This window comes from Neomonachus schauinslandi, chromosome X, assembly GCF_002201575.2.
Source record: "Neomonachus schauinslandi chromosome X, ASM220157v2, whole genome shotgun sequence".
In the NCBI taxonomy this organism is placed as follows: Eukaryota; Metazoa; Chordata; class Mammalia; order Carnivora; family Phocidae; genus Neomonachus; species Neomonachus schauinslandi.
Window position 1 is genome coordinate 66,920,538 of NC_058419.1, and position 16,471 is coordinate 66,937,008.

The 16,471-nt window shown below is 36.6% G+C and overlaps 1 protein-coding gene across 3 annotated transcripts in view; it reads left to right on the forward strand.

Annotated features, from left to right (window-relative positions):
• The window catches only part of ABCB7 (ATP binding cassette subfamily B member 7), a 165,839-nt gene extending 151,918 nt beyond the window's left edge, over window positions 1-13,921 (forward strand). For all 3 annotated transcript variants that reach the window (XM_044911522.1, XM_044911523.1, XM_021686869.2), the window contains one exon: window positions 12,081-13,921. In XM_044911522.1, coding sequence (XP_044767457.1) covers window positions 12,081-12,296 — 216 coding nt within the window. In that variant the 3' untranslated portion in view covers window positions 12,297-13,921. The remainder of the gene's footprint in view (window positions 1-12,080) is intronic.
• The last annotated feature ends 2,550 nt before the right edge of the window (window positions 13,922-16,471 follow it).

Below are 16,471 nucleotides of genomic sequence, written 5' to 3' on the forward strand. Positions count from 1 at the left end.
TCTAGGATTTTGATGGATTCCTGTCTCACATTGAGGTCTTTCATGCATTTTGAGTTTATCTTTGTGTATGGTGTTAGAGAATGGTCGAGTTTCATTCTTCTGCATGTGGCTGTCCAATTTTCCCAGCGCCATTTATTGAAGGGACTGTCTTTTTTCCATTGCATTTTTTTTCCTGCTTTGTCAAAGATTATTTGACCATAGAGTTGAGGGTCCATATCTGGGTTCTCTCTTCTGTTCCATTGGTCTGTATGTCTGTTTTTGTGCCAGTACCATGCTGTCTTGGTGATCACAGCTTTGTAATATAGCTTGAAATTGGGCAACGAGATGCCCCCAGCTTTGTTTTTCTTTTTCAACATTTCCATGGCGATTCGGGGTCTTTTCTGATTCCATACAAATTTTAGGATTGTTTGTTCCAGCACTTTGAAAAATGTCATTGGAATTTTGATTGGGATGGCATTGAAGGTATAGATTGCTCTGGGTAGCATAGACGTTTTAACAATGTTTATTCTTCCAATCCATGAGCATGGAATATTTTTCCATCTTTTTGTGTCTTCTTCAATTTCTTTCATGAGTGTTTTGTAGTTCCTAGAGTATAGATCTTTTACCTCTTTGGTTAGGTTTATTTGGAGGTATCTTATGGTCTTTGGTGCTATTGTAAATGGAATCGTTTCTCTAATTTCTCTTTCTACAGTTGCATTGTTAGTGTATAAGAAAGCAACTAATTTCTGTACCACATCATCTTTATCCATTCATCTGTCAGTGGACATCTGGGCTCTTTCCATAGTTTGGCTATTGTGGACATTGCTGCTATAAACATTGGGGTGCAGGTGCCCCTTCAGATCACTATGTTTGTGTCCTTTGGATAAATACCTAGTTGTGCAATTCCTGGGTTGTAGGTAGCTCTATTTTCAACTTTCTGAGTAGCCTCCACACTCTTTTCCAGAGTGGCTGCACCAGCTTGCATTCCCACCAACAGCGTAGGAGGGTTCCCCTTTCTCCTCATCCTCGCCAACATCTGTCCTTTCTTGACTTGTTAATTTTAGCCACTCTGACTGGTGTAAGGTGGTATCTCACTGTGGTTTTGATTTGTATTTCCCTGATGCCAAGTGATCTTGAGCACTTTTTCATGTGTCTGTTGGCCATTTGGATGTTGTCTTTGCAGAAATGTCTGTTCATGTCTACTGCCCATTTCTTGATTGGATTATTTGTTCTTTGGGTGTTGAGTTTGATAAATTCTTTATAGATTTTGGATACTAGCCCTTTATTGGTATGTCATTTGCAAGTATCTTCTCCCATTCTGTTGGTCGTCTTTTGGTTTTGTCACACTGTTCCCTTTGCTGTGCAAAAGCTTTTTATCTTGATGAAGTCCCAATAGTTCATTTTTGCCTTTGCTTCCCTTGCCTTTGGTGATGTTTCTAGGAAGAAGTTGCTGCGGCTGAGGTCGAACAGTTTGCTGCCCGTGTTCTCCTTTAGGATTTTGATGGATTCCCATCTCACATTTAAGTCTTTGATTCATTGAGTCTGTTTTTGTGTGTGTTGTAAGGAAAAGGTCCAGTTTCATTCTTCTGCATGTGGCTGTCCAATTTTCCCAACACCATTTGTTGAAGAGACTGTCTTTTTTTCCATTGGACATTCTTTCCTGCTTTGTCGAAGATCAGTTGACCATAGTGTTGAGGGTCCATTTCTGGGGTCTCTGTTGTGTTCCATTGATCTATGTGTCTGTTTTTGTGCCAGTACCATACTGTCTTGATAAGATTACAGCTTTGTAATAGAGCTTGAAGCCCGGAATTGTGATGCCACCATCTTTGCTTTTCTTTTTCAACATTCCTCTGGCTATTCGGGGTCTTCTCTGGTTCCATACAAATTTTAGGAATATTTCTTCCATTTCTTTGAAAAAAGTTGGTGGCATTTTGAAAGGGATTGCATTAAATGTGTAGATTGCTCTAGGTAGCATAGACATTTTCACAGTATTTGTTCTTCCAATCCATGAGCATGGGACGTTTTTTCATTTCTTTGTGTCTTCCTCAATTTCTTTCATGAGTATTCTATAATTTTCTGAGTACAGATTCTTTACCTCTTTGGTTAGATTTATTCCTAGGTATCTTACAGTTTTGGGTGCAATTGTAAACGGGATGACTCCTTAATTTCTCTTTCATCTGTCTTGTTGTTGGTGTATAGAAATGCAACTGATTTCTGTGCATTGATTTTATATCCTACCACTTTACTGAATATGTCAACAAATCAAGCAGTCTGAAAGAAATGGATGCATTTCTAGAGACCTATAAACTACCAAAACTGAACCAGGAAGACATAGAAAACCTGAACAGACCCATAACCATCAAGGAAATTGAAGCAGTAATCAAAAATCTTCCAACAAACAAGAGTCCAAGGCCAGATGGCTTCCCATGGTAATTCTACCAAATGTTTAAAGAATTAATACCTATTCTTCTTAAGGTGTTTCAAAAAATCGAAATGGTAGGTAAAATTAAAAAAAAAAAATCGAAATGGAAGGAAAGCTTTCAAACTCATTCTATGGGGCCAGCATTACCCTCATCCCAAAACCAAAGACCCCAGTAAAAATGAGAAGTAACAGACCAATGTCCCTGATGATCATGGATGCAAAAATTCTCACCAAAATACTAGCCAATAGGATCCAACAGTACATTAAAAGGATTATTCACCAGGATTAAGTGGGATTTATTTGTGGGCTGCAAGGGTAGTTCAACATCCACAAATCAACCAGTGTGATACACTACATAAATAAAAGAGAAGAACCATATGATCCTCTCAATAGATGCAGAAAAAGCATTTGACAAAGTACAGCATCCTTTGGTTAAAACTCTTCACAGTGAAGGGATAGAGGGAACATACCTCAATATCATAAAAGCCATCTATGAAAAATCCACAGTGAATATGATTCTCAGTGGGGAAAAACTGAGAGCTTTTCCCCTAAGGTCAGGAACATGGCAGGGATGTCCACTATCACCACTGCTGTCCAACATAGTACTAGAAGTCTGGCCTCAGCAATCAGACAACACAAACAAAAGGCATCCGAATTGGCAAAGAAGTCAAACTCTCACTCTTTGCAGATGACATGGTACTTTATGTGGAAAACCCAAAAGACTCCACCCCAAAGTTTTTAGAATTCATACATGAATTCAATAAAGTGGCAGTAAAAGTCCCAATAGTTTATTATTGCTTTTGTTTTCCTTGCCTCTGGAGAAATACCAAGTATGAAGTTGCTACAGCTGATGTCAGAGAGGTTACTGCCTGTTTTCTCCTCTAGGATTTTGATGGTTTTCTGTCTCACATTTAGGTCTTTCATCCATTTTGAAATTATTTTTGTGTATGGTGTAAGAAAGTGGTCCAGTTTCATTCTCTTCCATGTTGCTGTCCAGTTTTTCCAACACCATATCTTGAAGAGACTGTCTGTCCCTTTGGACATTTTTTCCTGTGTTGTTGAACATGAGTTGACCATATATTTGTGGGTCCATTTCTGGGTTCTCTATTCTGTTCCATTGATCTATGTGTCTGTTTTGTGCCAATACTATACCGTCCTGATTACTACAAATAACTTCAAGTTCAGAATTGTGATGCCTCCAACTTTGTTTTTCAAAGTTGCTTTGGCATTTTGGGGTCTTTTGTTTTTCCATACAAATTTTAAGATTATTTGTTCTAGCTCTGTGAAAAATGCTGTTTGTATTTTGATAGGGATTGCATTAAATGTATAGATTGCTTTGGGTAGTATAGACATTTCAACAGTATTTGTTCTTCCAGTCCATGAACGTAGAATGTTTTTCCCTTTTTTGGTGTCATCTTCAGTTTCTTTCATAGTGTTTTTTAAGTTTTCATAGTACAGATCTTTTACCTCTTTGTTTAGGTTTATTCCTAGGTGTCTTATGGTTTTTGGTATAATTGTAAATGTGATTGATTTCTTGATTTTTCTTTCTCCTGTTTTATTATAGGTGTATAGAAATGCAACAGATTTCTGTACATTGATTCTGTATCTTGCAAATGGACAGAATGCATGTATGAGTTCTAGCAATTTTTTGGTGGAGTCTTTTGGTTTTTCTATATAGAGTATCATGTCATCTGCAAATAGTGAAAGTTTGACTTCTTTGCTGATTTGGATGCCTTTTATTTCTTTTTGTTGTCTGATTGCTGAGGCTGGTACTTCCAGTACTATGTTAAATAAAAGTAGTGAGAGTGGACATCCTTGTCTTTTTACTGATTATAAATGAAAAGCGGTTTTTCTCCACTGAGGATGATACTAGATGTGAGTCTTTCCTATATGGCCTTTATGATGTCAAGGTATGTTCCCTCTGTCCCTCTGTTGTTGATGGTTTTTAATCAAGAATGGATGCTTATGTTGTCAAGTGTTTTTTCTGCATCTATTGAGAGGATCATATGGTTCTTAGCCTCTTTTTTATTAATGTGGTATATCACATTGAGTGATTTGCAAATATTGAACCATTCCTGTAGCGCAGGAATAAATCCCACTTGATCATGGTGAATGATTCTTTTCCTATACTGCTGTATTCGATTTGCTAGTATTTTGTTGAGAAATTTTGCATCTATGTCCATCAGGGATATTGGCCTATAGTTCTCATTTTTAGTGGAGTCTTTGATTTTGGAATCAGAATAATGCGGGCCTCGTAGGATGAGTGGAAGTTTTCCTTCCATTTCTAATAAGAAGAATAGGTATTAACTTTTCTTTAAAGATTTGATAGCATTCCCCTGTGAAGCCATCTCGCCATGGTCTTGTTTGTTGGCAGATTTTTTATTACTGATTCAGTTTCTTCACTGGTTATCCGTCTGTTCAAGGTTTCTGTTTCTTCTTGTTTCAGTTTTGGTATTTCATATGATTTTAGCAATTTATCCATTTCTTCCAGATTACTCAATTTGTTGGCTTATAATTTTTCATAATATTATCTTATATTTGTATTTTTGTATTATTGTTTGTGAGTTCTCTATCTTTCATGATTTTATTTATTTGGGTCCTTTCTCTTTTCTTTTTTATAAATCTAGCCAGAGGGTTATCAATTTCATTCATTTTTTCAGAGAACCAGCTCCCAGTTTCATTGATCTGTCTGCTGTTTTTTTGATTCTGATATTATTTATTTCTGCTCTAATCTTATTATTTCATGTCTTCTGCTGGTGTTAGCCTTCATTTGTTCTTTTTCTTTTTTTTTCTTTTTTTTAATTTAAATTCAATTAAGCCAATGTATTTAGGTTTTGATATAATGTTCACTGATTAATTAGTTGCATATAACACCCAGTTTTCATGACTGTTGTTCTTTTTCTAGCTCCTTTATATGTAAGGTTAGGTTGCATATTGGAGATCTTCCTACTTGAGGTAGGCCTGTATTGCTATATACTCCCTCTTATGACTGTTTTTGCTGCATCCCAAATGTTATGGACTGCCATGTTTTCATTTTCATTTGTTTCTGTGTTTTTTCCTAATTTCTTTTATTTTCTGGTTGACTCATTCATTGTTTAGTAGCATGTTATTTACCTTCCAGTATTTGTGGTTTTTCTCAAATTTTATCTTGTGGTTGATTTCAAGGTCATAGCATTGTGGTCAGAAAGTATGCATGGTATGATTTCATTCTTTTTGTACTTGTTGAGGCTTGATTTGTGACCAGTACGTGATCTGTTCTGGAGAATGTCCCATGTGTATTTGAAAAGAATGTGTATTCTGCTGCTTTTAAGATGCAATGTTCTGGGGGTGCCTGGGTGGTTCAGTTGGTTAAGCGACTGCCTTCGGCTCAGGTCATGATCCTGGAGTCCCTGGATCGAGTCCCGCATCGGGCTCTCTGCTCGGCAGGGAGTCTGCTTCTCCCTCTGACCCTCCCCCCTCTCATGTGCTCTCTCTCTCTCATTCTCTCTGTCTCAAATAAATAAATAAAATCTTTAAAAAAAAAAAAAGATGCAATGTTCTGAATCTGTCTGTTAAGTCCATCTAGTCCAGTGTGTCTTCAAAGTCATTGTTTCCTTATTGATTTTTCTGCTTAGATGATCTGTCCCTTGATATAAGCATGCCCTACTGTTTTTGTATTATCAATGAGTTCCTTTATGTTTTTTTTAAATTGTTTTATGTATTTGAATGCTTCTGGGGGAGATCTTCTTATTGGATAGACCCCTTTTTTATTATATAATGCCCTTTTTCATCTCTTGTTACAGTCTTTGGTTTAAAGTCTAGTTTGTCTGTTATAAATATTGCTACTCTGGCTTTTCTTGAAGTCTGTTTGCATGGTAAATATTTCTTCATCCCCTCACTTTGAATCTGCAGGTGTCTTTAGATCTAAAATGAGTCTCTTCTAGGCAGTATATAGATGGGTCTTGTTTTTTTTTTTTTTTTTTCATCCAGTCTGACACCATATCTCTTTTGATTGGAGCATTTAGTCCATTTACATTCAGAGTAATTATTGTTAGATATGAATTTAGTGCCATTTTATTACTTGTTTTGTCATTGTTTCTTGAGATTTTCTGTGTTACTCTCTAGTCTTTGTCAGTTTTGGTCTTTCTTTCCCACTCAAAAATTTCCTTTTAATAATTCTTGCAGGGATGGTTTAGTGGTCATGAAATCCTTTAGTTTCTGTTTGTCTGGGAAACTCTCTCTCTCTTTCTATTCTGAATGACAGCCTTGCTGGATACAGTATTCTTACCTGCATATTTTTCCCATTCAGCACATTGAATATATCATGCCTCTCTCTTCCGGCCTGCTAAATTTTTATGAACAGGTCTGCTGCTAATATAGTTTGTCTTCCCTCTTAAGTTAGGCACTCCTTTTGTCTTGCTACTCTTAGGATTTTTTTTCTATATCTCTGCTTTTTTGTTCATTTAACTACAATATGTCTTGATGTTGGCCTGCTTTTGTTGATTTTGATGGGAGTTCTCTGTGCCTCCTGGACTTGGAAGTCTGTTTCCTTCCCCAGATTATAATTTTTCAGCTCTAATTTCCTCGAATTAATCTTCTGTCCCCTTTTCTCTTCTTCTGGGACTCCTGTGATACAAATGTAATTATGTTTCATGGAGTCACTGAGTTCCTTTAGTCTACTTTCGTGTCCCTAGATTTTTCCCCCCTTTTTATCGGCTTCCTTATTTTCCATAATTGTACCTTGTATATCACTTACTCGTTTCTTTTCTTCTTCCTTTCGTGTGGTCATTGCATCCAGTCATTTTTGAATCTCAGTTATTGCATTTTTCATTTTGGCATGATTGTTTTTAAGCTCTTGTATGTCTGTGATTAAGCATCTCCCAGGTCTCTTCTATGCTTTTCTCAAGCCCAGCTAGTATCCTTAAGATTGTTGCTTTAATTTATGGGTCAGGCGTGTTACTTACATGTATTTTGTTTAGATCCCTGGCCATGACCTTGTTCTTTCTTTTGTGATGAATTCCTCAGTCTTGGCTGAGGTATCTATTTTCTTCTCTGTGTTAGGAAAGCCTGTTATGTTTCCTGCTTTTGAGAGTAATGACTTTATGAAGAAGAGGTCATATAATGTCCAGGGCCTGTCGCTTCATGAAGTGTCTCTGCTGTCTGCTGTGTGCACTCTGCTGCTGTGTTATGGCTGCTCTATCCCTCAGATCAGTGCTCTGCAGAGTTTCTCCTTGCCTGCAGTGAGTAGTGTCTGGACCTTGGCCAGAGTGTGGCGAGTTTTAATTAGTTGTGCTCTTGTCTGCTTGTTTAAAAAGACCTGGTGCCATTTCCACTAGAGCTGAAGATTTGCAGAAGTCTGTGGTCAGTAGATATGGTGCCTGTGGGGGATTGTGCTGGTTTTCTGGGGGAGGAGCCCGCTGTGCTGGTTCTCAGGCACACTTGCCTGAGAGAAGCAACACCAGTAGAGAGCAGAGGGGCAGGGTTGGTGTAAGCAGTTAAGCAGCCTGTGTTGTCACTCTTCTATTTACTGAAGTTACTAGTTGATGCTGAAGGCCAGTGGAGGGAAGTGGCACCAGCCAGTTCCTTTGTCCCCTGAGAGGGCAGTTCGTCAGGGAAGCACTCCCAAGGAGCAAATAAAGTCCCTTCATGTACACTAAGTGTGTTTTAGATTATTGTTTTCTGTCTGTGTCTGGGTTTCTTGCCTTACTGTTGTAGTGCAGTGTGTACTTTTTGAATCATCCTGTCAGTTTCTCAGTTAATGGGTTTGGGAAGTGTTTTCATTGTGTGATCCCCTCTGTGCTTCTCTCTCTCTCTCTCTCTCTCTCTCTCTCGCCTCCCTCTGCAACCTGGGCGCCTTCCCCTCTGCAGCATCCATGATCCATTTCTTCCCCAAACCAGGTCTCTGCATCTCCTATCTACCACAATGTGGCCTCTTCTTTCCCTCTAGTTGTGCAGTTTGTTCTGTCAGTCCTCAGATCAATTTCTTGGGTATTCAGAATGAGTTGATATTTATCTAGCTGTGTTTGAGGGATGCAGCAAGCCTACGGTCCTCCTACTCTACCATCTTAGCTACTTTATTATTTTTACTTTTGAACCATGGCAATGTTTTTATATATTTAAAATTTTGAAAGTCAGCAAGGATGGGGAAAAGCAAAAAGTGATTACAAACAGAAAGAAGTGAAACTGCATAACAAATTGATAACAAGACATGCAGAAGCAAAACAATCTAAGTAACTGTTGAACACATTACTCTGATTATTTACCCTTAGTGGAATATAAGGACAAAAATAAATCAAAATTTGAACCTAATTTTGTTATTAGTAGTAGTATGGAAATAGCCTATTTGAAATTGTTTTCTGTATATTTTAAGAGTGAGCATATGAGTAAATATACCCATGTTGTAAAACAGTGGTCAAGATAGTAATAATGGAATGCAAGAAGAAGAGCAACCTTGTGATGTTATATTGGAACAGAATTATCAGTAGGTATTCAAAATGATAAAGTTCCTAACTTTTCAGTGAAAAGGCCTAGAAGCAGTGAAATCCCAGTAGTAATAAGTATAACAGGCGCATAAATCTTGAGCACTAAATACTATTCCTCACTAAAAGGAACCAAAATTCTTTGAATATATGACTGATTCAGTATCTGGAGTGAGAAAACTAATGAATACCTATCACAAAGACACAAGAACCATTTTTTTGTGGGCTCCCACTGGCCCAATGTGGGATAATTTGAACATAAAAAAAAATAACGATACTTAATGAATTATGATATGTTCAATAAAAAACTAACCTATAGGGGCGCCTGGGTGACTCAGTCATTAAGTGTCTGCCTTTGGCTCAGGTCATGATCCCAGGGTCCTGGTATCGAGCCCCACAACAGGCTCCCTGCTCCGTGGGAAGCCTGCTTCTCCTCTGCCTGCCACTTCCACTGCTTGTGTTCCCTCTCTCGCAGTGTCTCTCTCTGTCAAATAAATAAATAAAATCTTTAAAAAAAAACCTAACCTATAATTTCACAACAATACAAAAGTATGGGGAAAGGGAAAGCTCTTCTTTAAGAAGAATGCCAAGTAACACTTGTAGAAAGAATGACGAATTTAGAAAAAAGTCATATTTTGCAGCTACCATTGTAATAATGACTGCAGGTAAGGATCATCACTGGTTGCTAAAACCAAATGGTGAAAAAATTATTGAGGAATGGAATATTTACACAGTTTGAAAATGTAACCCATAGATTACTTATTAATTTCAAAGAGAAAAATTACCTTTAAAATAGAGAAATGTAATTCCCTTAACCAAATGATCAAACTTATTATTAATTGTGGAGTAAATTGACATTCTGTACCTCCTGATCTGATGCAGTGGGGCGCATCATCACCTATATTGTATTTCTACCAAAAATGTTTAGCCTGAATCTAATAATCAGAAACAACTAAACAAAAACAACTTAAATGGCATTCTTTAAAAACGCACCTGGGGACACCTGGATGGCTCAGTCGTTAAGTGTCTGCCTTCCGCTCAGGTCATGATCCCAGGGTCCTGGGATCAAGCCCCACATCAGGCTCCCTGCTCCACGGGAAGCCTGCTTCTCCCTCTCCCACTCCCCCTGCTTGTGTTCTCTCTCTCGCTGTCTCTCTCTCTCTCTGTCAAATAAATAAGTAAAATCTTTAAAAAAAAAAAAACCGCACCTGGATGTTTTAGAAATGTCAGTGTAACACATACCTAACACAGACTTGAAAACTTATAAATTCAATGTATTGATCCCGATTGGATTCTGGGTGGAAAAATATGTATATAAAGGATATATTATTGGGACAGTAGGTGAAATCTGACTATGGATTATATGTTAGATAAATTTCTTGGGTGTGATAATATTTGTATTCTAGTCAGTATGAAAATATTCTTGTTTTTAGGAGATACATGCTAATGAAATATGTAGGAGTGAAATGTAGTGATGTCTGTAACTCATTCTCAAATGAATTAGCAAAAAAATAGTGTAAATTTAGAGAGAGGATGAAGTGAGAAAAATGTGGTAGTTGTCAAACTGGGAAAAGCATGAGTTTCCAGATTGAAAGGGCCCACCAAGTACCCAGCACAATGAATGGAAAGGAAAACACACACACACCAGAACACATTATCATAAAATTTCAAAGTTGAGGATAAATAAAACAACCTTAAAAGTTGTGAGAGGAATGTCTCAAAGGGGAGGTAGTCATGGAGGATTGAACTAATAGATTACCTAATATAATTGATTATGAGAAAAATAGTATTCAGATGGGCTTTATAATTCTGGAAGAAAGTTTAGAGAGAATTACCAATAGTGACTTAGAAAAATTAGAAAATGAAAAAACAAGGCAATTACTAAGAATAAAAAATTTTACAAGAAAAAATACATAAAATTCTAGTATCTACTTGACTCAACAGGTAATACTTTACATGGTCATAATAAGGTAAACACTGAATATTAACTTAAACAACACTTGTGCTATAACCAATGTTATTGGAAGAGTGTAAAAATGAAATAGTGGTAATGTGGGATAGTATAGGAGTGCTGAATTTCATAATACATGTATATATGCATATATGTATGTGTAAATACCGAAGAAATAGCTATGAATTTGGGGATAGGAAGGCGATAGGCATGAAGGAGGAGACAAAAGACCTTTTTGTTATAAGCTTTTTAATCTTAACTTTTTAGGATATATACATTTGTACTTTAATACAAATAAAAATAATTTAAAATACATTTTTACTACAGGGTAATTATTTGTGATTTATTTCATTGGTATTTCCACAAAAATAATTCCATTTTTTCTAGTAGCTTTTGATGAAGTTTTCACGGAGGATTTTGTTTTTGACAGTGGTAAATAGAAAAATATAAAACATGTAACCCATGGGGAGTTTTGTGCCAATGAAGTGGTCCACACATACCAAGGTTGAGAACTGTGTTCTTCACAATCCAGAGGAATTTAAATAGCTGAGCAAAATAGTTCTTTTTTAAACTGCCTAGCTAGCAATGAAAGAGGAGTCTTAAATTAACCACTCAGATGTGGGAACAAATTTTAGTTGTTTTGCTTAAGGGTATATTTGTAAAGGTCCTAAAACTGGGAGTACCAGTAAAAGTGACAAAACTCCTTTTGTCTCCCACCATGTTTAACAGTAGCTGTCAAGAGACAAATTAATTGTAGATAAGAGTTTGGAATCTATACCAAATCTGCAATGTTAAGTTTAATATCCACTGTTAACAAAAATAGCTACTGGAAGAAGTAGCTTTTCATGGAGAAATCTTTTTTATTTTAAAGTATACATAACGATTTCAGGGTATTATTTTTATGTCCCTGTAATAAATAACAATGCTTTTGATTAAATATTTACCAATTACAGTTACCTTTAAAATTTTTTCACCTTCCTTTTCTGCCCTTCAGAATTAAAAATAAAACATTAAAATTTTATTTAAGTGAAATGGTTTACAGTATATGGAATTTCACAGCTTTTTGTTTGTTCACTGGACTAATAGCTTAACAGGGAAGAAAGCATTCCCACCTCAATTTTTCCTACTTATACTATGGATGAGGAATTGGGAGAGGTATTTTAATGAATGCAAATCCTTCAAAATCGTTAGTTAGAAATTATTATGTATTTTCAGTTATTACGCTAGTTATATGACCTTTTTCTATGTTTCTCTTGCTTTTGCTTTTTAGGGTAAGATAGCTGAACGTGGTACCCACCATGGTTTGCTTGCAAACCCTGGCAGTATCTATTCAGAAATGTGGCATACACAGAGTAGCCGTGTGCAGAACCATAATAACCCCACATGGGATGCAAAGAAAGAAAATGTGTCCAAAGAGGAGGAAAGGAAGAAACTACAAGAAGAAATTGTCAACAGCGTGAAAGGCTGTGGAAACTGTTCCTGCTAAGTTGCACAAGACATTTTTTTTTTGACACATTTGCACTGAAGCAGAATTGTTTTATTAAAAAAGAAATCATACATTCCCATTTCTATAATCCTTTTTTTAGGTAAGATTTATTTGAAAAGCAATTTGAGTTTTACATCTTTCACAATATTTCATGTGATGTCTGTATTTAGCCACGAATTATTTTCTTGTTACTGCCTTATTTGTGCCCAAAGCATCGTTTTTGTTACTATTTCACTTTGCCCCATTTCCATTTTGGGGGCCTGATAGCCATTTGATATCCATAACCAGATGAATTACATTGGATTCCAAATTTTAATAGTTTTTTAAATTTCCTTTATGCTGACAGTTTAGATGGAAAGTATCCATTTCTTTTTTTTTTTTAAGAGGACAGTGTAGGTTCATTGTTTCTCCTCCCTCCCCACTGACATACTTCAGTGATAGATACCTACACTTTCATTTTTTAAAGTCTTTGCCACTGTATATCTTTTGGAGGAAAAACCTTAATTCTCATGTATGTATGTAGAATGTTCTTCATCATTAACCAGCATCTCTAGTGACGGGAATTTTATTTTTTCATCAAAATGAGTTATTGCTCTTGTTTGGGACCAAAATTTATGCCTTTCTCTTCAAACACTTAAAACCCTGATGTAATTTGACAGTTGTCATACTGGGAATGATCTAAAAAGCTTAGGAAGTTAATTGCCCTCCTATTTCCATCTTAACTCTAGTGCTTTTGGTGTCTGAAGTTATATAAAGAAACAACTAAATGGAATGTATGCATGCACATATATGTGTGTGTGCACATGCTCACACTTGTATATAAAGCAGCAACCACTTAAAAATTATTAATGACCTTGAGGTAAATAGGAGAATATTATGTATATGTACTCTAGATGATTGGGACTTTAATCAGTGACACGTCAGAATTTATTACAAGGTCATCCCTTCCTTTTTCAGTAATTTAATGAGTTCCTTTAAATGTGTCATAACAAGAGCCCAAACAAAATGATCAGGTTTTACCTGTTAATAAAATGTTGGTATATGTTCACTTAGAAGCTCCTCTCTTTTCCAATTTGAGTATCTTCTTTTCTTTTTGAAGAAGCTGTTTTCTTTTCATATGATTAGAGGTGGTCTCTAGGCCACTGGATCATGTGGTCATTAACCAGTATTTTCAGCTAATAAAAACTTGAATAACTTAAAAAACACAGTTATTGTAAGGGCCATTAAGTAAGTCTTAAATATTTTCATCATATTAAGATGGTTCTATACAGTGAAATAATAGACAAAAGATTCACTGAGAAGAAAATGTCAAAAAAGGGGCATTTATTATAACAATAATTTTACATTACAATATTACATATTCACATAAAAAGGTATAAAGTATAAATTTTTAAATGTTGAAACTTTTTTTTTAATGGATTGGGATGAATAAGCTACAGTTTTAGAATATGGGCTCTGAAAATGGAGCAAGATGATAGGGTTTTATTTCTTACATCCCTCTATTTTAAAAATTGCATATTTCCTTCCTAAGCAAATCCCAGTTTACAAAAATTAAATTGAAACAAGAGTAATTTGGGATCAGAAAAACTGATGCCTTCCTGAAGGTTTTTAACATAGAAATATCTTGGTGGACAGATAGGTTCATTTGGAAATTTTTTCGACAGTTCAAGTCTGAGGGTCAGCTGTGAGAATCAGAAAGAGGCCTAGGCATTTGGACAAATTCGAAGTATGCATTTATTTTTCCTTTACAGGGATGTGCACCTTTTACATACCTTTAAGATAAATATTTTGCCTTTTCCCTTAGATGTTGACAAAGATCATTTTGTACAAATGGCTAGTTTAAAAATAAGTTTTAAAGGGCACCTCCATGGCTCAGTCTGTTAAGCGTTCAACTCTTGATTTCAGGTCATGATCTCAGGGTCGTGAGATCAAGCCCTGCATTGGTCTCTGAGCTGAACATGAAACCTGCTTAAGATACTCTCTCTCCCTCTGCCCCCCCCCCAAATAAATAAATAATAAATTAATTTTGCTTAAGGGTAAGATATTTAAAGATTATATGAATTCTTGTTTCCGGGTCACTTTGTCTATGTTGTCGTCTTGCTGTCATCCTTCCTAATTGCTCGGTGTGTTGGTGAGTAGCATCTTTTGCCAGTGTATATTCATAATTCATATATACCTTCTGCCTTTATCATAGGATATTCTGTTGTAGATTAGTAGTTGAAAGGTTTTAAATATATTTGCATTGGCAGCTTTCTTAAATTATAGGAAGTCCCTTTCCCCCCTGCTTTGAGTATATAGATTTTGAATGTAAACTGTATAGTAAATGACAGTATTAAGTCAAATAAGCTGGTTAAAACTGATTAGTTAAGACAAAATGACTCGAAAGGGAGGCTCTTTACCAGTTTTATTGTTACCAGTTTATATCTGCAATTTGTGCAGATAATCATTACTAAATAAACAATATGTCTTTGTGACTAGAAATGGGTGGCCCATTGAAGCAACTCGTTTCTGTAATGCATAGGGAGAACTGATATTTTGTCATTCACACATTCAGAGTAAGTATGGATAATCAATAGACACTCTAAGGGTATGGCCTTAGAGCCTTATGCAGAAGGTGAAAACTTGGAATTGTCTCAGAGAGAAAGTAATTGTTTGCAGAGTTCATAATATGGGTAAAATGGTAGTAAATTATAGTGCTTTCACTTAGCATTAAGCTGTCATATTCTTGATGACCAACCAGTGAAAGGCAACTTTCCGTTGCCCCAAGTTTTTCAGTTCTAATGGTTAGGAAGGAAACCTTTGGGGTGGAGAAATTTCTTGACTGCAAAGCATGCAAAACTAGCATTTTGATTAAGTAGAATTAGAATTAATTGTTCTAAATAAAAACAAGTTGGAACAGTTTTGGTTTAAAAAGGCAGTGGATTGTTTTCATATATCCTGTTCTCACACAGCTACAGAACAATGTTTTTCACCGATTACTTTCTATTCCATTTCTAGTTCATAAAATTGTAGGATTTTTAGAGTTGGAAGGAATATAGAGGCCTTTAATGTAATTTCCTCATTCGGAAACTGAATTTCAGGAGGAATCACTGGTCTTGCTAGCGACCAACTTGGAATGAAAACCCTGGTTCTTGACACCTACTCCATTTCTCTTTTGGCTGGACATTTCTACTCAGAAGCTAAGTTTAAAAATATATTGAAGGCTGAGACTTCCAGAATGTTGAATTGAAGAGCTCAGTAGACCTTCTCTCCAGCAAAACAACTTAACTGTTTGAAATTATTTTTTTTAACAATAATTTAAAATCTCTAGAAATTGTCCAAAGAGCATATATCAATTGGGAAAACATTGATTCAAGAAAACCTATTACTTATCAGTAAGAACAGGAAGATTCTGGCATTTGAATTACCTGCATATCCTCTGCCATACCAGGTCTGTGTTACAGAAGCTCAACCTTGGGTACTCTATTTAGGCAGGTGTGGTGAAGATGTTGGGAGGAGGTAGGGCTCCTCCCCCAGCTCCCACTCCAGGGTTGTGGTTTCACCTTGGCAGGGTAGCTGCCTGCATTTCTTACCCCCAACTCTGTGTTGCAGAAATTTATTCCACACAGGCACAGCCAAGAGGACTGGTGATACCTTCTACCACCCAGCCTCCATTCTTTGAGTGGAGGCACTATTATGTGTGCAGGCTGAGAATAGTGAGGCCCTGATTTTTTCCACCCCAGCTTACTCAAAGTTTGGATGTTTCACTCAAGGAGAGGAAAACTGAGAATACCAGGAACTGACACCATGCCCCAGTGCCGCACCACTCATAGAGTGGTGTTTTCACTCTGGGCCCTTTTAGCCCCAGCTTCAGTTCAGTGGTGCACAGGTTCTTTCTAAGTGGGACGGTATGCAGTGAGGACAAAGAATTCCACCACTCTGCCTGGGGGACTGACTTCATTTGAAAGAGCATGGAGAACTTTGTCCCTAAGGACATTGTCAAAAACAATGGAGATCTTGGTGGAGAGCAATTAGGCGGAGCTGGTGCAAACAAAGCAGCAGAGCAGCCAGAATTTTAATAAAGAGAAACCAAGAGGGAACCAAAAAGAGCCTTCCTGGGAGCACAGTCAACTCTGGGGATTGAAAAGACTGTGTGCATGTGCTAGGCTGCACCTACTCAGGACAATTAGAGCAGA